The 25,912-nt window shown below is 44.2% G+C and overlaps 1 protein-coding gene across 2 annotated transcripts in view; it reads right to left on the bottom strand.

The window, feature by feature from the left end:
• The window catches only part of samd4a (sterile alpha motif domain containing 4A), a 51,569-nt gene that overhangs the window by 10,645 nt on the left and 15,012 nt on the right, over nt 1–25,912 (bottom strand). The window contains exons 3-11 of one of the 2 annotated variants that reach the window (XM_035149979.2): nt 13,724–14,317; nt 10,181–10,468; nt 8,338–8,447; nt 7,074–7,160; nt 6,041–6,287; nt 5,870–5,955; nt 5,408–5,526; nt 4,588–4,789; nt 2,045–2,171 (exon numbers count right to left, since the gene is read on the bottom strand). In XM_035149979.2, the coding sequence (XP_035005870.1) occupies nt 2,045–2,171; nt 4,588–4,789; nt 5,408–5,526; nt 5,870–5,955; nt 6,041–6,287; nt 7,074–7,160; nt 8,338–8,447; nt 10,181–10,468; nt 13,724–14,317 (1,860 nt within the window). The remainder of the gene's footprint in view (nt 1–2,044; nt 2,172–4,587; nt 4,790–5,407; nt 5,527–5,869; nt 5,956–6,040; nt 6,288–7,073; nt 7,161–8,337; nt 8,448–10,180; nt 10,469–13,723; nt 14,318–25,912) is intronic. The other variant, XM_035150051.2, reaches the window with a different exon arrangement.

Below are 25,912 nucleotides of genomic sequence, written 5' to 3'. Positions count from 1 at the left end.
AACTTTTTAACATCAATAAAAACCACACATGTATGATGGCTCAGATCCACAGAACAGTGATAAGTGAGTAATGAGAGTTTAATCCCATCACAGTCACAGTGAAGCCAGTCTAATGATTCACTCCTCCCCAACACAAATTACCCATATGGAGCCTTCTTATATTTGCCATTAATTCCTAATAAAACAGAGGATGCACATGTATCCCCTGGGACTTTTCTAGTGTCTCTCACGAGGTTCTCCTCACGCGTCTCCTTTGCGTCTCTCCTCCCTGCGGCAGCTCCTTCTGCTGCCTGTTAAACCTGAGTAGTAATCGGCTGCACTGACGACTCCCCTGGTGCAGGTGGAGGTTCTCTCTGAGCCACCTCCACAACAACATGCATTCAACTCGGTGTGAGCAGGGTGGGGGGCTGTTCGGCCGATGGGTGGAGGCTGGAGGTGTGTGTGTGTGTGTGTGTGTGTGTGTGTGTGTGTGTGTTATATTTGGTGAAGCCTAGCAACCCCTCCGAGCCATGTAGTCCTGAGCTGAGTCTTCAATACGCGCCGGGCAGTGACAATCCCTTGTGGCCAGAGAGAAAAGCTGAGTTAGGCTCAGTGGTCCACACTAAGCTATTTATAGACTTAAGCCCCCCAACGCACACGGAGGGAAAAGATGGACACACTTGTTCCTTCATCCCCTCATCTTGCACGTAATTAGCCATTATCCATCAGCTGGCCGAGAGAGAGAGAGAGAGAGAGAGAGAGAGAGAGAGAGCACATACTGTGTATACAGTGACAGAGGGGTGTGACGGTGCATGGGGCGTCTAGCTTTTCAAATCAGTTACGCTGGCCGAGACCCAGCTCCTTGATGCGGTGACAGCTATGTGTGCATGACTCTGCAGAGTTGTCAAGATGGAGAGAAGGGAGGGATGGAGAGTAGAGAGAGAGAGAGAGAGAGAGAGGGGAGAGTTAAGAAAGGGAGAGAGTGTGAAGGAGAGGAGGAAGGAAAGGAAAGTGGGCCGGGGAGCCCCGTCCTCGCTGCACAAAGAGCCTCATTGTGAGGGTCCTCGGACCATCTCTTCCTCTCTCACACCCTCGCTCCACGTAACCTCGCTACTCTCTGCCGCTTTTAAATTTGTTTTTCCCCTTCCTCATTCTAAAGAGACACTTCTGGTGTGTGTGTCTGTGTGTGTGTGTGTGTGTGTGTGTGTGTGTGTGTCTGTGTGCGCAGAGGGAGTCCTCGCTTGTCCTACTCCTGTCCACTGTTTGTGGGACAAACTCCACTCTGCAGAGGTGACTACAGGTCACTCTACCTTTCACTGATGTTTACATGAGCCTGTGTGGACAGTGTGAGTGAGGCTGTCAGGGCAACACCAGACTGGGGGGGGGGCTCAAGTAGGAAATGCTCTTTTTAAAAGTTATCAGGAATAAAAAAAAAAGAAAGATCCGCAATAACCATGAGCACTTAAAGTACATGTACACTGTCAAAGCGTACGAGCCACAGACTGAGCAGTTACTGGGAGTGTGATGTGAAACAAACAATCCACTATTCTCCTGCTGGGTTTTCACCTTCATAACAAGTATCCAACAAATACCCACGGGATGTTTTTTAGCTAAAATTAAAAACTGCTATGTATGCGCATAGGCCACTGTTGTGAGTTCCCTTGCAGATGTAATTACAAAAGGGAAACCGTTTTCTGTTCATATTCAGGAAGATCATTTTAATTAGGGTTATAACTTGAAATGTTTTTCACACGCTCCAGCGTTCAGAAAACACATCGCTGCAGCTCCTCTTTTCAGCCTCTGTCTCAAACACTTGGTATTTGCTAAACGAGTAGAGAGCTCCTGTGTTTTCTGTGGTGAGACGAGCTCCCTTTACCACGGACTCCGGACTTTTTAACTTCGCTGAACTTTTACAAATCAAAAAAACACTACGTAACACTCTAGAGGAAAGAAAGACTCCTTTAAGGGTTATAAAAAAAAAAAACACCATATAGAAAAGTACAGAGATTCTATAAATACAAGTTCAGTCTGTGATATCACTGTGTGTATTTCCAGCGTTTCTCACCAGCTTGTTGGAACATGACCATGGTTTGTGGCGTGGTGTGAACCGGCAGGGAGCGGGTCCTCTGCACAGAGCTGTGGGTCCGGCTCGGCATGCTGTTACTTCCTCCGGGGTTGGCAAACCACAGACCCTGAGGAGGACATTTTCAAACAAAACATGAAATCAGCTTCTTGAACACGTCGACACCTTATACTGCTCATCGAACGCCACGACAATCTGCTCAATAAACTCATGAGACAGATTATATATATATATTTTAAATTATTATTATAGAGACAGACCTTTGAATGACCTTGGTGAAGAATAAATGCTGTCATGTAAAAAATGGAAAACCAAGTTCCTCTCGTAAAACATATATATAATATACGGACAAAACGGCTGCTCCCCAAAAGCCAAGCCGGACCATCTTGATCGCCCCCTGGTGACTGGCTGCAGTATGGATCATAAACTCTGCCTCCATGTTAGAGGATGGGACATGGACCAAAATTAAAAGGTCGCAACACTGTGCACCACAATTCCTTTTCTCAACGCTATGTTCAAGTCACGTAGTTCTCATCCCACTGATCCAAGCGTTCGTGTTTCCGTAAAGTTTGGTTTGAAGTATGAAGCTGACTCGCAATTGGCCGAGCGCTTGTATCCGCACGACCTTGATACCGTGAGTCCACGACCACGACCCCACAGTCTCCGTCCACTAGAGGGCAGCGCCTGTGGCTTCAACAGGAGGAAGTGGAGGTGCGGCCATTTGTATTTACAGTACAGTGCATGTGATGTACAAACTTGCCGATCACTCACTGTTCAAACTTTCCCTGATCTAAATGTCGGTGTTTGATCGAAGCCAAGTCTTCGTGAACATCCCCCCCCCCCCACACACACACACTCCTGTCTGGATGTCTGGTCCACACCTAATGACAGTCTCAGACGCTCACCACATGAATTCCTCACTGTAACCTGCCTATTATACCCCCAACGCCACTACCACATCCCCCTCCCCTGTTCTCTCTCCTTGCGTGCAGCCGCCCCCTCGCGGCTCTCCAGTGCCGTGGGCCAGGGAAAAACAGGAAATGCCTGTGCACTGTTCTCACTGCCTCTGACTGGCTCTCTCTCTCTCTCTCTCATACATTCACATATGAACTCTCTCTCTCTCTCTCTCATTGCCCCTCCTCATCCAACACCACCTCTCCCAAACTATGACTCACATATTTCCCTCCCTCACTACACATCCACACTCCAGTCCCACACAAGAAGGTCCAGCCTGATGAGCAGGAACTGAGGTATTTCCTCCCATTGTAAATGATGAGAAAGATAGAGAGGGAGGGAGAGGAGAGGGAGAGAGAGAGAGAGAGGGAGAGAGAGAGAGAGAGAGAGAGGGGGAGAGAGGTTGACTATGAACTGGGTCAGCGCAGACCAAAGTGTGCCAGGATGGGCCTGAAACGGCTCCACAGCTCCTCCTGTTTCAGTGTTCGGCACTGACGCAGGGCCTCTGGTATGTGGGGTGACCTGCCTACGAGTTCCATCCACCTCGCTTCATTCGCCAAACACCACCGCTGCTGCTGCTCCTCTTCCTCACCCCACATTTTTTTGCAATGGAACAAAAAGCCTATTTCAGGAAGTGTACGTGCTGAAGAAGGAATTCTGCTGCCCAGGTTATTGTCAACATCCTGGAATGTTTTATTTACACACATTTCAAAAATGTTCCTCTGTAGAGTCACGAACGTCAGCGTTTCAGTCCCTACACACAAATGATAACACCATGAATTCAGCTCTGGCTTTTCCTGTCCTGGAGGACATTCACACACAGGACTTTTAGGAAACAGTACCCATCATCTGACCTCACTGACCAGTTAGAATACAAGTGATACCACACAATATATAAAAAGCGCTGAGCATGTAAAACAAGTATTCTGAACCATCCAATACATATTTGAAGGGTTTAGTCCTGAATAGTCAATTCATTGATTGATTTGTCTTGAGCCGTTTCTATTAGGTTATAAAATAAACTGTGAATCAACTCATGACAAACAAAATGCTGCCCACTATTTGTGTTACATCTACTCAAATATGTAAAGTAAAAAAGGGGTCAGACACTCCTGACACACGCGACAAAAATGAAACAATAAAAACCAAAAGAAAGCAAATATCTCCTGGTGAGAAAGGTGGTGTCACACACCGGTGTCTGTGTAGTGTAAAGAAAATCACTTGATCTCCGCAGCAGTGTTACTACGTCACTTCCTGTCTCCGCCTGCTGCACCCGGCTGCTCCACCTCTGAATAAGGAGGAGGATTTGTTGCTGTTGTAAACGCTTCTGTGCAAAGAAACCTCCGCTGCGTTGTGCAAGTGTGAAAGGAAAACTCTTGTTAAACTCTGTAGCCAATTCTCTGCAGGTCATGTCTGAAAACAGCTTTATGAACTTCTTCAGTTCCCTAAATTACAATGTGAAACCAAAAGTAACCAGAACAAACGTCAACAACGCAGCAAAGACGCGGAGCCTGGTTCAGACTTTCCTGTTCTCCCCGTTTGTTTGCTCTCATCCTGCTGCTCTGACTCACCTGTCTCCCCTGCTTGGGGCCGGTCGGCGTGCTGCTGGAGCTGCGAGGTGTGGGTCCCAGCAGCCCCCCGCTTCCCAACAGGCCCAGCCTGGCACCCGGCAAACTCCTGGAGGGCATCTGGAACTGGCGAAGGCTCCTCCTGACCGACACGCTGCCCCCAACACAGCCAGCGGTGGGGAGAGAGTTGGACTGACCAAAACGGCTGCAGCAGACAAAAAAAGGGCCGATGAAGGTTGATTACTGTGATTGTCCAGGGATTCGAACCAACAATATGTTCTCATGCGCACGGAAATGACAGAGGCACATTATATTATAGTGTTTTTAGATCGTTTTCGCTGTTATGAGAGCGGTTTCTTTAGTCTGATTATTTAATCAGGGCAAAAAAAACAAACCACAGGAAACAGTTTGTCTGAAAACTATTGAATAAATCCTACAAAACCACGTTATTCATGATAATTATAGAGGAAAGTTCACAGTAACGTTTTTTAAATACAGGCTCTTTAAATACATATATATTATAACTTAACATTATACATACAGAACAGACAACATTTATATATGATGATAAAATAAAAGCACCAGATAATCTAACTGATTACTGATCCCTCTTTAAAAAAACTGATTCCTTGAGTTAAACACAATCTCAGTCACGATCTATTTTCAGCTCTGTGAGTAAGAAGTTCCACATCAATCCTCGTTAGCATCTTAAAACCTGGTTGTTTTATTTAAGTTTAGTCTTTGATTTCCATTTTTTCCCAATCGCAGACAACAGAACAGGTAAATTCAAGTATACGAGTGTTATCTGTGTGTGTGTCTGTACCTTCTCTGCGGTCGGTACCCTGCTATGTCGAGGAGGGTTTTCCTGGGAATGGACCGGAACAGCCTCTGGACCTGTTGTTTCCATGACAACAGCCTCTTCTTCTGCGTCTCGGTGAAGGACTGACAGAGAGGGGAAGGAGGCAACAGGGAGTGTGAATGAATCAGGGATGAAATGCAGCGCGACCGATGGACGGCAGGTCTCAGAACGAATGACACCGTCGACTAAAGCTCTGATTCACATAAGAAACTAATCTAAAGCATGTTTACTGCACATTAATAAAACAGCGTAATGATGCTGATATTTATCTCACACACAGATATTCACATGTGTATTCTTATGTATTTAAGATTTAACATAATCTGTAAGAGTTATCTTTTCCCACATTGGGTTAAAGTGGAAGTGAAACATTAAAGATTATTTTAATCTGCAGCATTTTGACAGCCATGTTGTTCATTTGTGTACCTCGTGGAGAAGGCACTTGTCAATGAGCTGTAGGTAGGAGCTGATGTTGTCCTCGTCCGACCTCGACACCAGTAGCTGGGTACAAACTGGAAACAGAAGAAATGATAATAAAAAAACGTTCCTCAGTCCATGAAAACACTCCCATGCCGAGTGCCGATGCGTGCGGCTCACCTTTGCCCATGACGCGTGTGAACTGGCCGGGTAAATCCCCCTCTGCGATGACGCTTGTCCCCGACTCAGCCTCGCCGCTGCCGCCCCCTGTGAGGTGGGAGCCGGGCGCAGCGCTCTTGCCCTCAGGACTCAGGAGGAGGCGCTGCAGGGAGGCCTCCTCGGCGCCGCTGAAAGCCTTGATAGGCGTCATGATCATCTGGTGCAGCTCCTGCAGCGGGGCGCGCAGGTTGCTGCCCTCCAACACGTCCTGGGGGCAAATGATACGAAAGAGAGGTAGAAGAAGTAGATGAGGAATACGATGATGACATTTTAACAACTACTGAGCTTTGGGATTATTTGTATTAACAACCATTGTCCCTTTATATGAATTTATGGAAAAGGAACTGTTAATTCTGACCTACATGTCAAATATTAAGGGCGACAGACGAACAGATGGGGACGGATCTCTGTCCACGTGACGGAGGCGAGAATAAAGTAATACCAGAAATACATACGTCTGGTTTACCACTTGCATTAAACTGCATCACCGTGTCTCCCACCCGACACAGACCAGCGCTGTACACGAGTCTGTGTAAACCCAAAATACCAAACCACAGGTGTCGCGTTTCCCCGAGCCCTACAAATGCCGCCATAACAAATTTTAAAATGAAGCATTGGTGAAAAGGTTAAGCCTGAATTTAGCCGGCCCACGAAGTCCCTCCTGTGGTTTGCCCTTGAGCGCCATTGTCTTGCCTCGACGGCTGAATGGAGGGGGTCGTGGGCGGATGGGTTTAAATTCAGAGCCTAAAGATCTCCTTCCTGGATTAGGTGTTCTCTTAGCCGCCATCTCAAGTACATAACACCAACTGAGAGCGGCCGCCCTCCTCCTCCTCCCCTCGCACACTGGACGAGAGAGGCGGTGTCCCGTGGTGGCCGCTCAGGTTAGAAAAGGCCCAATCACCAATAACAACAAGACGACTTCCAAACTCGTTTAATTCCAGGTAGGACAAGTAAATAAGCGGGAGTGGACGAGTCATGATGTCGGGTCACTGACCTTTTCCAGGCTGCGCAGTAGGTTCTGTCGCTCTTTAAGCTTCTGAATGCTGATGACAATCTTGTGTCTGGCTCCTTTCGTAACTTTCTGTTGGAGGAAAGAGGTTCGAGTCAAACATCCCTTCGGTTCAATACTGAATCTGAAAGAGACTGATACCAGTAGTTTTAACAGTGTTGAAATTCTTTAATGTAAACCTAATCTACTTTAGCCTGGCTTTAGATAAAGTGCGGTTTACAGATATTACTTCATTTTATTAATTTCTGCATCTGTTTTGTAAATTTTATTCCATTTTACTTGTCTTTTAATATCATTACTATTATATGTTTTTATCCCCTTTTTATTAACTCTTTTCTTTTAGTTTATTTTATCCTTTTGTTAATCAGTATTCTAGCTTTTAAAATCTATTTTCAGGTATTTTATTGTCAGCATGTTTTGTCTCATCAGTGTGAAGCACTTTGAACAACAGGTCTGAAAGGTGCTGTACAAATGTTTGATGGATTAAATGAAGAGAAGCTGATGTTTTTGTTTTCAGTGAGATAAGAGAGAAACAACTTGTGTTTGGTTGCGAGGACAGAAAGAGCGGAAACCGATCCCGGCAAATACAGTTGAGTTTATTCTAGTACGACTTCTCACATGTCCCACGAAGAGCTGATGATGACAATCCAAATAATTGCCGATCAAACCAGCAGCAGAATACTGAATTATTTGTCACACAGGAAAGGTCTTTGTCGTTTTGCGTGTCTTAGTGTGATTGTGTTATGTTTGAGTCCGACACAGAAAAATTAAGCAGCACCTGCAGGAAGTACACAACTTCCCGCTGAGCTGTGTTAAATTTAGCTGTATCCTCTGTTTCAGAATAGACTCACACGCATCTTTATATAACATGTAATTATTGTCCCATTTATTTCAACCGTATCAACTTTTTAACTTGAACTGACTAAACCTAGTTACATATTACTTTGATTAGTTTGATAAAACTGGTCATGTGCGTAGTGAACAAAAATAATAGAGAATTATTTCAACTGCAGAATAACACGTTGTCCATAGATGAAATATTAAATTATAAATTTCTGAGTTGGTGCATAAGTCTAAGGTTTATTTGTTTGTGATAATGTTGACTGAATCGTTTGAGTCACTTCACCGCGAACAGAATAGAAAGTGTAATGTAACAACTAGGTCACGTTGCAATGCGCTTCTTCCAGACTGACGGACAACACACGATAAAGTTTGTTTCGTTAGCTTGTGCGTTTGTGTGTTTACGAACCTGCGCCTCCAGCTGCTCTTCAGTCAGCGACATCATCTCATCGTAGGTCATGGTGGAAAAGAGCGCGGCGTATTTGTGGAGACGGAGACTCTTCAGCCACGAGGGAACATCTGGGCAGACAACAAAAGGACGCAGACGCACACACGCGCACACACACACACAAAAACACAAACACACAAGTACGTTAGATTGTTTATGAGCTACATTTTTCACAATTGAATTTAATGTCAAAACAACATTGAAAAATGCTTCGGTTCTTGGGTGAGCACTGCGCTGGCAATGTTCCACCCACAGTGTTCATCTATGTCGTCAAAGCAAATATATGATACACAGGGAAAAATAAAGTAATCTATTAACTCAAATAAATCTCATGCACAAGAGAATATGGATTTCACACATATCAACAATCTTTCAAAAGAGCTTCAAACCAATAATTTACATTTTGCAATGTTGTGATAACGTTTCAGTTTAGAGTGAAGCTCTGTTTGAGTCATTTGTTGCCAGCACACAGAACAAATACACACTACATGTGAATCTATTGTCAGATGTTTAACGTATATTTTGTTTGTTATTAGTTGGTTGTTGAGGACTCACTACTGTGACACACTTTCACAATGTCTGAGAGGAAACTCCTCCCCCATCTCCACCTGACGCGGAAAGTAATTACACAAGCAGAACTCTAGACTTCATGATCACGATGAGACAGTTTTCTTTATGTATTTATCCTTTATTCAACCAGAAAGGTCCCATTGAGATACAGTATTTCTTCTGCCAGGGAGTTCTGGTCAAGATGAATGATAATGCAGTGAAAGAAAAAGTTTCATATATAAATACAAGCAGGGAGAGATAACAAAAAAAAACAAAACACATTAATACACAGCCAACAGATGTAACACACAAAAACATATGGGTATCAGTTTTGCGATGAAATAAAGAAAAATCTAATTTGTGCCAGGTACATTCACGTAGAGTCAATTCTCTGTGACATAGTGGAAGGATCTTATTCCACCACCAGATACTTCACACCCAGTCCAGTTTCTCTCTGGCAGTGACAAACAATTGAAAAAAAATGGTGTTAACATTCTCCTCTGAAATTAAAAAGACGAATGACAGCATCAGCTTCACCTCTTGGGGATATTTTGGTGAGAAATGTTGCTTTTTTTGCCTTCCTGTTTGTCTGGATGACAACATGACAAATAGACAGGAAGTACATAATGGGTTAGACTCCTGTGTGATAGCCTCAGAGTGAGGTCAGCGGGGTCAGCGGGGTCAGCGGGGCTGCTCCCTGACAAACTGCTCCGACTGGATCAACGACTTAAAGCCTCCGACTGAAAACTACACACAGCAGGCGGACATGTAGGATTCTCCAGGGAACTAGTCACGCCTCACTCAGGTCCAATAGGGAAGATTGGTTACTACAGGGCTGGTTAGTTAACTAGGTTAAGTTAACTGTTCCTCATGAATCTTACTTTGCAGTGTTAAAAACTTAGACACTGATTAAAAACTGCTGAATACAGTAAAAGAACCTGCTCTGTCTGCCTTCATCTTCCCCCTGGCCTGTTCTCATAAAAAAATAAAATGTAATTTAAAATACAACAGAATTTGCATAATTAACCAAACTAGACGTCTTGTGAAATATTTTTCACATATTTAAGACTAAAACTTCAGATTATTGAAAGCTGCTGTGTATCCTCATTTCAATTCTGTGTCCGTCTTTCATCTCCTCTGTGATGCATCTCAGATTTCATACTCTATGAGCCACACTCTGGTACAGTTATGCTTTTTATTATTCACATGAAAGGTAATGTTAACATTTGATCACACTGGGCTCTATCTTACTCACCCCTCATGCCACTGCCGTTGTCGTGGAAGGAGCTGCGATGCAGACCCGAGCCTCCTCCCAAACCAGCCTCCTCCAGATGCTCACTGCCTCCACTTCCCGAGGAGGCGATGCTGCTCTGGGGCGAGAGGGGTGCGTGGTCCGGGGCCGGGCCCCTGGCGGTCCGCAGGTCCTCCTGGGAGAGCCAGACGTGGCCCAGGGGCTGGCTGCTGGGGCCGCTCATGGGAGGTGTTAGGGACACGGAGCGCTTCAGGGGACTGTGCTGCTGACTGCCACCTCCACTCGTCAGGACTGTAAGAACACGGCGATATGAGTCAGGTACGGGCTGTTACACAGAGCGTGGCGAAGACTGTAGGAATCATATGGCTGAAAAACACATTATTTCAAATGACAGCATCAACACTGACGTAGAGATCACAGCCTTTATCCCAAATAAAATAAAAAATTAATCTTTCCTAAACGGTATTTCTGCATACATTCAAATACTGGATGACTATAAATGAAAGTAACACATTATTAACTGATGGTAATGATTTGATCTGCCTGGCCCTCACCTCACATACTGAAAAGTACAATCTGTCAAATGTTTTAGCACCATTTATTGTAAAAAAAATAATAAACCAAATAAGATGCACATTTGGTTTATTTCACAGTACGTGCTAAAAGTCTAAAAGCACATATCTAATACATATATTTAATCAGAGTCTGACATGGAGGAAGATTAATTACTCACCTATTTTATACAGTGAAGCATTAAATGTTTTGTGCCAATTAATTAAATGTTCTCCTCGTCAGTTATAACCGCGTACTAACTCATCCGACACCGGCATATCAAGCATGAGAAGTAATTCCCTGGTTGCCTTTTTAAATGTTGATTAAAATGAATGTGACGAAGGTACGTTTTAAAAACTTGATTTACACTCATCTTCTTCTACGTCCGCGCGTCAGTCAGAGCTTCTTTAGAGACATAATTGTCAAATTTCTGCATTTTCCTTCATCCCCTGGCTAACTTTAGATCTCCAGAGCTCACGTATCACAGATGTGAAATAGTAACGCAGTGTTTGTTTGCGAGCTCAAGCAGCTGGACGGAGGAGGCCGCGTTCGCAAAACAGGAAATACACAGGGCTCTACTTCACTTGCCTGTAGATTTAAATACTCTTCCTCGAAAGCTAAATACCAAACAACACCTCCGGAAAAAAGGAGAACTCTCACCCATGGCTTTGTGCTAAAGCAAAGAAATAAATCCACTGCTAAGAAATCTGTGTGATAAACGTTTCTTCTTTCTTTCTCCATTACCATTAGAATCAGTGCTGCTCAGGATTAATTTAAAATGGATTCCTAATGGGGCCAAAGCAAAGTTACTGGTAATACTCATGTCCCAATGACTTTAACCCAGTAAACGCGGCTCTAGCATCACAGCTTTTTCCAATGGAAGGAGGTAAACAGAATGAAAAGCCTAAGAGCTTTTTGTGTCGCCGCGCTGACGGGGTGAGCTGCCACCAATACTCTCGTCCCTCTCCTCCTATATGTGGTCCTCTTACTGTTGGCGCTATGTATAGGACTTCATGGGCCCCGTTTAAAATAGGTGCCCAGCTAACATTACAAGTTCCAGTCCCTAAATATTAGCCATTTTCCCTAAATACAGTCTCCCACAAAGGCTGCCTTACAAGGGAAAGGATGGGTGGTATGTCCTGCTGTGGCTTGGACGGAGGCTACGGGCGGGGAGGTCGTCCGGATGTTCTATCAGTGGCACCCAGGTTGATGTGGTGGGACAGTTATACTCCTGCAATCATCATCTTCATCATCATCATGACACAGAGGAGCAGGGTGTAGCGAGGGGGGGGGGACCGGACGAATTGGTGGCTCACTCTGAGCAACGGGAATTAAGTACAGCATTAAGATTTTTATATTTTTTTTAAAAACAAACATATTTTATCATCTTCCTCTGACTTTTGCAGACCAGTAAATATCCACACATCACTCCCGGCTTGCTTTTTGCTTATTAAACACTTAGGATTAGTTAAGAGAAGCATCTGCTCACCGTGTCAACCAGCGTGGTGGCTGCTGGCGGCTGGCCGGGGGTAACTCTAGTTTATCGGTTGTGAAATCCGGGGTTTTTTCGCGCGGCAGTGAAGCTGCTTGCAGTCAAAACTACAAGAGGATCTTTCTTGGAGCGGCGAGCAGGGCTTTAAATGAGTCTTTATTTATAAACCCTCAGCTGTTTCTTTCATCTCGCAGGAAAAAAAAAAAAAAAAAACACAGAGCCCTTGCATTCTTGTCTGGAAATATCCTGCTCTGACCACCAGTTATGTTGAATTTGGACAGCCCTGCCCTCGCCGTGTGTTGTCTCCCACCTCACCCAGCCTGTGTAGTGGCTCTGGAGGCTGTTCACGGTGCAGCGAGGCTGTTTACTGGGCTCAGGGTGTGTTAACTGTGCTCGGTGAGCGTGGAGCGTACGTTGGGTCTTAACAGCGTCTTTATAGAATCATAATATTAACAGCATTATTCAAAATCGATCGTCCAAATTTCTACGATTTTCACTGCAGCAGTCCAGTCCAGTGTGAACCGAAGATGATGGAATGAAAATAGACAGGAGGAGATATGGACAGAAGACACACGTAAAGTTTGACCCCAACCGATTAATAATCGGCTAATTAAAATAAACATATGAATAAATAAATCAACATATTGAAATGAAATGAAATTAAAACCTTTATTTTAAAGAATAAACCGTGCAGAAAAGATGTGCAATTTTTGTTTTTCTAATTCAAGATGTATATGTTTGGTTGTATTTGTGTGCTCCTTTTATTTACAGTTATTATAAATTAGGTTTGATAACAACATCTTAGAGATCATTGTGCTTTTTAATATATCTTCTATATGTATATACATTTTTTTACACCCTAATATTAGTGTTGAAATCGGCCTCTTTCTGGCTCTGCTTGATGTGCAGTGAGGCATTTGTATTTCATTTTTGTTTGGACGACTTGGTCAGTTTAAACACTTTGGAAGATCTATCCCATCTTCAAGTTCACAACTGAATGAGGGAACAGTGTAGAACAGTAAAGATTGATTTACAGGAGAATTACACGTTGTCCGTCCGATGAGGAATGTTTGGAGCAAACCGGTGAAAACCCTTTATCTATAATTCTGCAGTGACCCGAGTGGTGCACGGGATGTAAATCACAGTCTACTGTCATCAGGGTCAACCACTCTATCCACATGACACCTGCAGTACGGGTAAGGGAGACAAGTTTATTGTTTAGCAATAGTAAGGCCATAATAAGAAGAATAAGGAATAAAATACTGCGATGGCCCAGAGTCATAGATGCTGCTGCTGCTTTCTAAAAAAAAAAGGGCACAGCAATAGATTGTGTAAAGGTCACTGCAGTAATTTAACACACTATTACATTATTCTATTCATTACACTATCTGGTGCTTGACTGTGTGCCCACTACTGAAGAACCAACCATGCATGCTGATCCTGTGTATTCTTACAGCACAGCACGAACACAAGAGACAGGGGATAGATGGGATTTCACTTACTGGTGTTTCCACCTCCACTGGTTCCAACTGTGTTTATGGTGGCCGGCACAGAGGATGATGGGTAAAGAAGCAGATGCCCATTCTCACAGCCCGGCTGCTGCCACCCTCCTCCCAGCCCCGAATCCCTGGAGCTCTGCCAACCATTGAGGCGGTCGTCCGAGCCGTAGCGTTGGTGGTGATGCAGCGAGTACAGGTTGCTCGATGAAGAGGTGTTAGTGGAGGAGGAGGATCCTGATGAGGTGAGGGTGGATGGTGGTGTGGACTGGTGATGGTGGTGGTGGTGCGGCCCAGAAGGAGGAGGCCTCTCCAGGGAGTCTCCCCGGGCAGCGGCCCTTTCCTCCAGGTGGTTGAGCCAGAGTGCCAGGGCAGCGCGGTCTTCCAAGGAGGTGGCAGGATGGATGAGGGCGTAGGACAGGAGCTGGCGAGACTCCTCCAGGTGGTGGCCATGCTCGATGGTGTGGGCCAGGATGCGAGGCAGCAGGCGCATGTACTCGCCTTTAGCTTCAACATTGCCAGGTTTGAGCAGTGGGAGATGGGTGAGGACCAGCGAGATGACACGCTCCTTGGGCTCGCTTTGCCACTGGCTGATCACGCCTGTCAGAGGGAACAAAACACAGGAAACATGTAAAACCAGAAACCCACCACTTATTTCTACAGGACTGTTAGATGTATATGATTGAATGAATTCAATGAGTGCCTCATTAAAGGCTCACTTATGCTGCCAAACGATGTAACTGCCCATATGCTTCAAGTGTGTTTCTGAAAATAACAAACACATCAGCTAATCGCAGTAATGGTTGACCACGTCGGTCAGATGGTGGCAAAGACGAATTCATAGAGGGTCAGACGCATTAGTGAACACATGTGCAGTTAAAAATACGGGACACCAAGATGATGTCAGGCCCACTGCACTGTCATCCTTCTATTTTGCTCTTTCCTCCGTGGACTGCTGCTGATGGTACAGCTCTATACATAACCCAGAGGTCATGGAGCTCTATTGTTGTCCGAGTCAGTGGGCCGTTAGGAGCCCGGCGCTATACATATCAACAGGTCAGGGCGATAGCTTTGGAAAGCCACGCAAATAAAGACAGGATGCAACAGGACGCAGGCCGCCCTCACTTCCTGCTCGGGAGATGTGTCGATGATATGTGTGCGAGTTTGACCACTGCAGCCGTTCTTGACCCTGAGGATCTTGGCTCTAAATCTGACATATGAAACATGCGAAACGGAAAATACATGCGTGTGCACTTCTGTCCAAAGATATCCCCGACGTCACGGGCTACTTTGCGGTGATGTACGGCTCTGTCTGTCCCGTCGAGTGGACAGCTGCAGCTCTGATCGCAGGGACCGAAGACCACAGACACAGGGTTCACATTCATTTCATCCCACGAGAGACGACCAGGACTGAGGGATCAAATAATTCTGCTTTAAACCCGCTCACAGCATGAAAGTGACAGATTTACACATGTTTACAGCATCTTTCTTCCCACAGGAAGAGCAGTGGCATGTGCGAGTCCTACGTCGAGTTATCTCCGCCGCGGAGGTTATGTTTTCACCCCTATCTGTTGGTTGGTTTGTGTGTTTCTTTGTGTCTCGGCAGGATAACGCAAAAAAAATACTTAACAAATTTCCATGAAACTCTGCGGAAGGATGGGACATGGACAAGGAAAGAACCCATTCACTTCTGGGACGAATTTTCCCTTATTTCCGAAGACATAATTACTGGATATTGATATCTAGTATATGCAATTTGGTGTGGCCACAAATTAAAATCCGGATCTATAGTGGATTAAAATGTGGTTTAATAGGACGGGACTGTTGGACCTTGGTGGAGGTATGAGCTCTAATGAGATATATATATAAAAAAATAAATGACAACCCACTCAGTTGTTTAATAACTAAACACAGAAGAAAATGTACAGTGACATGGACAAATGTATGGTTTTCTTTACCCGTTTTATTTTTGAAATTGCATGTGTCCTTGTGGTTTTAATACTTTTGAGATCAGGCCACAAGACAACGCCTTTGTTTGGACATGTATGTTTTGTCCTACTCGATCAATTTATTTATATATTCAGTTGTAGACAATATTTTAAGAGGGCTATTAAATGAATATACCACAAAAACCTACAGCTTCAAGTTTCATGGGAAAGGCTGGTATGAAAGGGGTTTTGAGAGGGAGGAGGAGAGAATAAAGGGAGGGAGGGAGGGAGGGAGGGAGGGAGGGAGGGAGGGAGGGAACCAGGGAGTTACTCCACTCGGCTCCAGGGATGATGTAATCCTTCATTCCAATGAATGAGACAAGCTTCGGTCCATCCGAGAACAGCAACAATTGTTCCATGATTAAAACTCATTTATTTCCATAGGACTGGAAAACATTACTACGCAACACAGAAAGTAAGATAAAGAAAGAAAAAGAGAAGTGGTGCACCATCCACTTTAAACATCACCGTTTTACTTTTGACACAGATTCTCTCTTCAAAACGTCAACGGGATTCTTCTACTACACAAAATATATCCGAGTCAGTCATCCTGTCGGCCGTTTCCCTAAATCATTAGCTGGTGATGTCGTCTGTGACTTGACAGATGAGCTGCTTTGACACCGTCACATCAAATCACAGACGATCTATGTTTTCATTAGATATAAATCAGTGAATTCAACACAGTGGCACTCTTCACTGTGGCGTGACAGGGGCTTATTGTCTTGAGCACTATCCTTGAACTCTTACTCAAGATAAAACAAATGCAGGTTGAGATAGAAATAGACATCGGTACAAACACGAAAGGTAAATTCCAAGGAAGCTTGGACGAATTGTGTTGTAATGTTGCACAAGCGGTGGAAAGCAAGCCTCAATATTGGTATCTCAAATATTTTACTTCCTTGTTTCGGTATCAGCGATACCACCAAATATCCATATTGGTCAGACTCGAACTAAGAGTTGAGAAGCGCTTCTGAGTTCCAATCCACAGTGTTCGTGTGTCCTCTCTGAAGAAATACTTTTAGAAAATATTTCAGGAGAAAACGGACTAAATGGAGGTCAGGAGGCAACTTGAGGTCTGAGTGGTAAAAGGTCGAGAAGTCGTCCTTGGAGCAGTTCGCCACGTCGCAAACAACATCACAGCATCTCTTACTGCTCAAAGAGGGGTCACGGTCGTCTCAGGTCAAAGGTCAAACGCTGGGGAAGACACTCTGGCTATGACACAAATGGACCAGAGACTACCCAGCGAGAACAAACAAGGAAACTGTCGGAATAAATGAACAATTACAAGATAATACAGCAGATTCCCATCCAGAGAGGCCATTCACTGTTCGTTAATTCACACAATACAACAAATCTAATTAAATTCAAAAGGGGACAGGATGAGAAAGTTTCCCCACACATGTCAGACTCTTTCCTTTCTCTCCCACCCGGAGCCTCGAGGGGAAAGTGCTAACCTCATCCAACTGGAGTAAAAAAGGAGGAGCGGTTAAACTGAGGTTACAGCACCGAGTGTGGGGGGGGGGACTCTGGAAACACAGAGTCGTCGTTCCTCCTTACACTGTGATACCGACATTTTCCTCTTTGTTCCTTTGTAATATCTGACTCAGTCTCACTCTGTCCAGCTGCAGACACGACCCTGAGCCTCGAGTTAGAAAAATCTGATTATCAACAAGGTTTCATCTTGAAATGAAGTCCCATAAACAACAACAACAACAACAACAGACTAAACAATAGAGATCAAAGTGAGGAACTCGGTGATCCATTTGTTCCTCCATGTAAGACGGAGAGACAGGGGCATGCTGGGAAGTGATGAATCACATTAGCATCATTGAGCAGAATCAGTGAAAAAGAAAGTCAGACGAACACAAACACAGAAACCTCAGACAGAGAGAGTCATTTGTTGGGGGCTGACACAGCGTTTCCCTGCTGTGGACAATGTCTGCCGATGAACTCCCTGTGCCGTCCTGCCCCGGCACTGCCCTCCCGACACCCTCTCTGGCACCGGGACAATGGTGCTGCTTTCAGCAAGGCCCTGCTTCTCCGAGCATGGAGCTTCTTTCATAACTTTACTCAAGAGGGTCGTTTCATTTGACAAAGCATTATTTCTTCATTCTACACACAGAGTTTGTAAAAAAGCTTTCCCCTCAAAACCGTGGCCACCGTCTCAAACATTAAATCTGCTCTGCACTCCGGAGAAAACACTGCTGCACAGATGTCCTGTTTTTCAGCTTATGTGCTCACAAAGCTCCTGCTCTCAGATTTCTGCCTTTCACTCGTGGATTTTTGTGAAATGACTGTGTCAAAATGCCCCCGACCAATAGAATGCCAGGGATGACGTCGACCGGTGGAATCGTCACTGCCTCATCACAGGCACGGTCACTCGGCCTCTCGCAGGATTATTGTTCCACCAGGTTCAGCCGATCACTCCCCCAGCGTGGATCATATTGTCCTTTTAATGGTGCTACTACTTCCAAGTCATATTTGCAGCATACAAGTACATACGTGTTCATATTTATCTAATCATTGCTGTTTTTCCACCTGGTTCTTCTGTAGCCGAGTGTCTGATCTGTTAAACCTCCTCTCACAGGACACTTTAAAACTCTTTCTTTATTAAATTCACTGTCTATCCAGGTTTGGCTGATAAAGGTTTTACTAATGTGCCAATGTTTAATAAGGAAAAGCAGCTGGCAAACAGGCCGATTGATCCCGTGATCGTATCCAGTGCTCAAATCCACGTTTGATGTTTGAACATCTTAGGATGTCTGAAATGACTCATAAACACATAAAAGGACTTCACGACTGTCAATTAGGGATTTGACAGTTCGCCAATTAACAAATTAGTTAATCAACAAAACCTTTTGTGAGCAACAATGAATTGTTTTGAGTCAATAAAAAAAAATAATTACTGGTTCAGGCTTTTCACATGTGAAGGTTTAATATAAAAATAGCCCCTTTCATACAAGAAGTGCAGCTCAAAGTGCTTTACATACAAATTGGGGTTTCACTGTCGGTAAAAAAAGATCGTCATCTTCTCTTACGGGCAATTCTGCAAAAGAGAAGTCTGTGAGCAACATTTAAGACAAGTGGTCGTTTTATTTTTGAAAGAGGAGTGTGACTCACTTCTTTCCTACAATGTAAAACATCCCGCTCAGCATTATTTACCAACAGAATACTGCCCACCTACGTGTTCAACACACAGCTGAAGGCAACAAGTTCACTCTTGTTCTCAGAGTTGTTCAGCCTCATTCTGGGAAACACTGACGTTAGAGCTGAAGCACAAGTCGACAAGTCAGTTCAAGGGAATGCTGGTGTCTGCGAGAAGAAAGTTAAGGCCTCTCTTCACAAAATAAGACGTTTTACTGGAGCACGAACATGTTACTGAACACGGCCACATCCCTGGAAAACCCCAGAGCAACGTGACTGAGTCAACAACATGAGCCATCTGTGGGGACTCGGTGGACTTTTGGAGAAACTTTAAACTATTAATGATGATGGCACCATAATTATGTAGCGTTAAAGAATAGCAATATTGTATAAGCAAAGAAATAAAGTGAAATTAATATCAAAAAAAGATGTTATATGAAATTAAACATACAGACCATGTAATCCACCTAGACAATCAATCTAGAACGGCACTTTCAATGAAATGCTGCACCAAATAACACAAATAGAGATCAGTTCCAGAAATAAGCCCATTAATTATTCTCCTTGACGGAGTTAATACATATTTGAGTTAAGAAATAAATCACTTAATCATTGTATCAAGTGTGGGACAGAATTATTGGAAATTTACTTATTTTGTCGGTCTGATTTATTATTATAGAGATATGTCATTTATTGTATTTCATATGGTTTGATTCTTAAATTCAAATTAAATGGTTGCTTATTTATTAATTTGATTTAGACATAGATATTAAAAGTGACAGAAATAAATCTGAAATAATCAAATATTTCATTTAGCCCCAGATCGATGTCTCGTATCACAGGACGTTCACTGAAACACAGACGTCTCTTTGTAAAGTTAGTTTTACTCCACTAATTGTAACCGTGGTGGATTAGCACGGGATTCAAATCAGGAGTGTAACGGTGGCTCAGTGCCTCCTCTCCCACGTTTTAATCCCAAAGATTAAAAAAGATAAAGAAGCGCAAACAAAAACCACTGAATCTAATTAATACAAATCACCTTACGGCTCAGAGTAATGTGAGTTCCCCTGATAACATGGGGCAGGATGAGAGGGACTAACTTTGACCCTGAGCTGGAAACAGCGTGTCCTCTTCACGTCCAACTCTGTGATCACAAGACAAGTGACGGTGGAGACAGTGGTGGAAACAATACGATTGTTTTAGCTCATTTGTTACACATTGGTTATGTGCAAACACAAGCACTGGACACACACACACACACACACACACACACACACACAGTTTGTTAGACACATGATTCCTCTTTCTAAATATAGCTAGGTCACAACAAAGCCACAACAAGGCAGCTCCCAATCACACTGAGATTGACACACCAACATTGTACGTGTGCAGGGAAAAGGCAGGAAAACTTCAGATATGAACTGAAGTTTTCCTGAAATTTTCCAAAGGGGCTGTAGAGCGCAAATGTCCGAGCTCCTGCCAGCATCCAAGTGAAAATGTCTGGAAAAAAAAACGAATCCCACGTGAAAATGTCTGGAAAACTTAGGGGGGCTTGTTTATGACCTTTCTAAACACACAAAACTGGAAGAATACGCATATCTCAGGATGTACTTGCATGTCTGAAACCAGCTAAAGAGAGGGATGTATGTGTGTGAGAGACTAAAGTCGTATTCAGACATTTACTCTTGAAAATGTTCGGAAAATTTGGGATAGGGGTTAAGATCTAGAATCTCATCGTCCTTCCAAGTCTTCATAGGCATCGTCCACGTATGGCTCCTCTATTTCGTCCTGAGATTTGTATCGTTCCACTTTCGCGTCAGTCACGTGTTAGCGGCGTCATCAACATGCTCTCATTCGTCATTTTTCTGCAAATTTCATGCTGCGTTCTCACATGAGCTCACGCGGACATTTTTTCCGAGGATTTACCTAGTGGCTGGCAGGAAAAATCCCCTCAGCGACCGGACTCAAACGTTTTCATTCTCGCCTACAGCAACTCCAGAACATTTCAGGAAAATGTCCAGACTTCAGTGCATGTCTGAAAGCAGAATGTGTGAACCCAGCTCACACCTAAACAAATGTCCGTATAAAAGTTACACAACTATGAACCAGGGTTAGAAGTTAACTAAGATAAAGCTAGTTTGGGTTTTTAAGTTGAGGTTTACTTTGTGGTTCAGATGAAGCTATGGACGAGGAGCTAATAGGTACAAACTGAATCGAGTCCATGGAAAAACCTCACAGGCTTCTGTATGTGTGACTGCAGCCTCTAAACCTCTGTCCTGGGCTTCTCCTGTTAGCAAAACAAACACGAGGGTGGCTCACTTTGTCCCACCACCGGCAACTTGCTATAGCCGTTGTTGATTCAACACCACGTCCGACACAGCGTGTTCCCTTTACCGACCAGAGGACAGCCACCAAAGGAGAGCTGACGGACAATAAACAGAGCAGGGGGGGGGATTAATTTAGAAAAGGAGCAGCCGAGGAGACTCAGAGGAGCTAGCAGAAAAACACCCAACAGAAAGACGGAGAAAGAAAAGATTGGAAGGGATTAAAAGGTGAATGGATGCCTGCATGAAAAGATCCCGAAATTGACTTTTTAACCCGACTCATTACAAAACAGTTACACAGCTCAGACCCACACAGTTCCATAAAACAAGACTTCATGGTTTGGACAAAGAGCCGCACTGTGTGAGGAAGGAATTTGGAAACAGTTTGGATTTAGAAGAGCTTGCCGAAGGAGGAAAAAGGAGTTGGGGTAGTGGAGGTTACTTGAGGAGAACAGAGTTAAGAGAGGCAGAGTAGTAGATGGGTGGAGTGAGGAGGAGGTGGGAGGGGGCAGAGAGGAAAAGTTCCCGCTCCTGCTTTTCCGAGTGGATTCTCCAGCTCAGCAGTGGGGAATGTGCTGGCATACCACAGAGCCTGCTGCTGAAAAATGCAGTGATTCCTAACGGATCCACAGACGCACACACACACAGACGCACACAGACACACACGAGCCCCAGTCCTATTCCCACTCTACTATGGCTCTATTTAACACCACACACTGTATAATGAGCCATAATATGACAATCTCCAGTCGTTTACACAAAACACTGGCATCAGATGCTGGTCAGGCAAAATGTCACATGACATGAGTCATTGTCTACATTACACCTGTGATACTGACAGTATGAGTGTGTTTTTTTTTTTCCACAGGCATATTAAGTCTCTCTAGAAAATTTTCTGCAGTTTCACATATGAAGAACGCAGCAGAAGATTAACATTCACAACTGAAAGGAAGATATCTGGAGGCGAGGGTGTCGCTGGGCAGAGCAGCCGGAGGCAGGAGATGATGTATAAATTCCACCGTGGAAAGCTCTACATTTTTGTTTACAGCTCACTGACACCGCCGCTCTCCAATGTAAAAGAAATGGCAGCACACATGGTTCATATGGACTAATGGTAAGTTCATGCAGGGGTGATATATATATATAATAGAACAAATACCATGTGCCTTTCACAGCTGGTACAGGACTCTGGTAATTCTTGTAGTGAAATGTAAGAATGAAGTTGTTTAACACCGAGAGCCTGAAGTCAGTTGTTTGCTCCTTAAAGCAAAAACAAAAAACCCCAAAACTAACAGATTATGTTTCTTTGTCTTTTTTTTTAAAAATCATACAGATACACAACAGCATTTTGAGGCAACCTGGATTATAAAGACACATTTTACAGCTGCCATGAATAGTCGAATAATTGATTAATAGATTGTGAAGCTTTTCACCCATTCACACAGACACATTCACGCAGCGCTTAAATATACGCAGCTCTTTTTCTATCACACACCAATTACGTGCTTCCGGAACAGCCGTCAGAGGTTGAAGGGTTCAGTGTCCTGCCCAAGAACACTTCGGCACGCAGACTGGAGGAACCGGGGATCGAATTACTTTTCTAATTAGTGGACGACCCATAATTTCAGTCTTTTTTTAACTTTTCATTGTCACACAAGACACTGACAACTGAGCATCTTTGACTATTGTCACAAGTGGGACAAGACAAGACACCTGAACACAAGATCTTGGACTGTGGGAAATTGGAAGGGACAGTTTTGTCCAAAGATTGTTCAACAATGAAAATGACTGGTAGCTGCAGCCCTTCAAATTCTGATACTCGTGCAACAGAGTTACATCAGAAACAAAGATGCATCACCGACAACACGTGAAATAGAAAAGGAGGGTGAAACAAAAAAAACAACAAAACAATATTATTGGTTAAAAAGACTAAGACGAAGAAGACAAGCAAAAGGGAACAAAGAGTGGAGATGAGGAAAGAAAAAGTGGGGAGCAGGAGGGAGAGTGTATATACAGTAAAAGAGGTGTGGTGCACAAAATGTATGATTTGAATGATCTAATACTGCTGCATCGCCACACCCAGAGAGAGAGAGAGAGAGAGAGAGAGAGAGAGAGAGAGAGAGAGAGAGAGAGAGAGACCATGTCCTGACAAGAACTGCAGGCAGGCTCCCACAGGCCTCAACACAAGTTCAGGGGCCCTGTTCGTGGGGGATGAGAGAGGAGAGGAAGAAGGGGGGTGGATACAAGACATAGCAAGGTGGACTGGAAAGTTCACCGGTGTCAACAGGTTTCGACTGGAGGGGAAGAAAAGAGAAGAAGGAAAACTGAAACATAAACAAGACGAGACAATCGAACATGCAACAAAGTGGAGGAGGAGAAAAAAAGACAAAGAGCCAGGGGAGTAAAAGAGAAAAGAGGACTAAAGAGGGACCGATAGGTATCAGAGTGAGCTTGACCACGGGACAAGGGCTGTACAGGTGTTGACGCACTGGGGACGAACTTTGGCCAGATTGACCAAAGCCGAGGACACATTGCGACCACATTGAATTCAAAAGTGAATGCAGTTGCGTTGTAGTCAGAGAAAAAAGACAGTTTGAAAGAAAGAGATGGATTCAGGGCTCAGCTTGACCTTGACCTGACCCACTGACATAACAGAGGAGCAGCGGCACTGTTTACTCCGGTCGAGGCTAAAAGTAAAGTTCAGCCTTTTCTTTTAAAAAGGTCAGCTTCAGATTTCAAGATTAATATTAGGACAAGCCTCGGCTCTGCTAAGAGAGTGGTGAAACAGAGGAGGAGGAGGGCGGTGGGAGGAAATCTATCCCTGTCCATCTAAATAATCAGAGTGTCAGTCACCGGGCCCGGCAGGTGAAGGGCGCGACAGGAAGTAGGGGGTCGAGCCGTCGGGAAACCAGTCAGCGAGTGGTTTACACTGGTCTCACTGGACACATGCTGCTCTGATCAGGATATTTGGACAAACGGCCGGTTTTTAAACAAACATGACTGACACACATCCGTTTCGTGTTAACGTGGAGTGAATCCACTCTCTGCTGCAACCACATCTCTTAAACCTCAGACGACTGAGAAATCGGTTTGTCTGTCAGCAGGATTACGCAAATAATGAGGGAAACTATTTTATTAAAACTTGGTGAAAGGATGGGGTATGGGCCCGGGAACAACCTCTTAACTTTTGGAAACAATTCCATTGAAGGGGAGGATGCAGATATGGTTTTTTTTTCACTTTCTTAAACATGGTGAGATAGAGCGACCTTAAAGTTTGTATTACAAAGCTGCAGCCAATCCATCACAGGCCCAAAATACTGAGACAAACAACAATGCAGAGGAATAGCCTGCACATCTTCGGGCTGCTTGAGGATGCCGAAGAAGCCCCAGGCAGACACTGTGGGAGAACTGTCTTTTTAATCTTTATATCACCATCAAAAACTTTTCCCCCACGTCTCACCTTCAGTAGCTTTCGGCCCTGGAGCAGCGAGCAGCGAGGAGGGACTAACAGGGCACCGCCCCTTGTTTCAATCACAGTTACATTTACAGTTTTCTGACAAAAGTATGTTTGTAAAGGTTTATTTCCTGTCCCGTCAGATTCCTGAGTTGCTCTTTGCCTAATGACTCTAATGACAATATGAGCTCTGAACTGGGGGCTCATAGACTGACGATTAAAATAATCTACATTCAGGGGGCAGCCCCACTGTTTTAACTGGTCATCATCCAAACCCAGTGCTCGCTCCAAACTTTCCTGCCACAACATTCTTCTCTCATAATGGAAACCAGGAGACGCTATAGAAAATATTACAGGCTGCAAAACCAGGGATCCAACAGCTTAAGGCAGGTTGGATTTAAGAGTTCTTTAAAATGCCACTCCGTTTGAAATACAATTACAATTTCAGAGACGAGGGTAGAACAGAACGGGGGAAATACCTGGTGCCTGTCGACAGTTTTCTGTTTCTCAGCATGTGGGATTCTACCACTGAGCCTCATAGACATTGCCCTCATTGAAGTTGCATTTCCCACACGTTGTCGCTAATTATCAGAAAGTGCAAAAAAAGAACCTGCTCTGAGAATCCTGGCCTCAAACAGAACAAGTGCTATTTGCTCACGGTAATGCAAGAAGCTCTCAGCAAAGCATTTCTAAAATATGCATGACCAATTTGAGATATTGAAAAAAAAAAAACTATTCTACTCCCCATGTTTACACATTTCTAAGACTTTCGATATCAACTAAGACCTTTACTTTTAGATGAATGAATTCTACAAGTTTTTAAAAGGATCTGTGGAAACTGGACCCGGGGTTTCGGAGCAAGGTTCCTGTCACCCATTATAGAACACGAGGAGAAAACCCCTTTCATAGCCATCTTGCATCATCCCAGTCGGGACACCTGGTCAAAGATATTATATAAAGCACCGCCTTCATCTGCTCTTCAGAGGTCTTTTCCTCTTGGGTGCTTGCTTATTTACACTGTGATGTTTTAAACAGTCGCCAAGATGAATGTGTACGTGCATGTGGGTTGCGCACGTGCATGCTTACACATCTAAAGTGGGAAGCACCTGTAGCCGATGAGCTGGACGCGTTGGTCAGTGTGCACGTGTGTCTTTCTCCACAGGAAAAGAGCCATCACAGCTACTGTACACGGCAGCATCCTGCTTCTGTGGCTTCATCATACGTAGAGGAGCTCTTCAACATGTCGGACATCACTTTACATCCACTCAGAGCCTCAGTCAAACCT

The sequence above is a fragment of the Hippoglossus stenolepis genome, chromosome 1 (genome assembly GCF_022539355.2).
Source record: "Hippoglossus stenolepis isolate QCI-W04-F060 chromosome 1, HSTE1.2, whole genome shotgun sequence".
NCBI classification, from domain to species: Eukaryota; Metazoa; Chordata; class Actinopteri; order Pleuronectiformes; family Pleuronectidae; genus Hippoglossus; species Hippoglossus stenolepis.
This window is presented reverse-complemented; position numbering and strand designations above follow the sequence as displayed.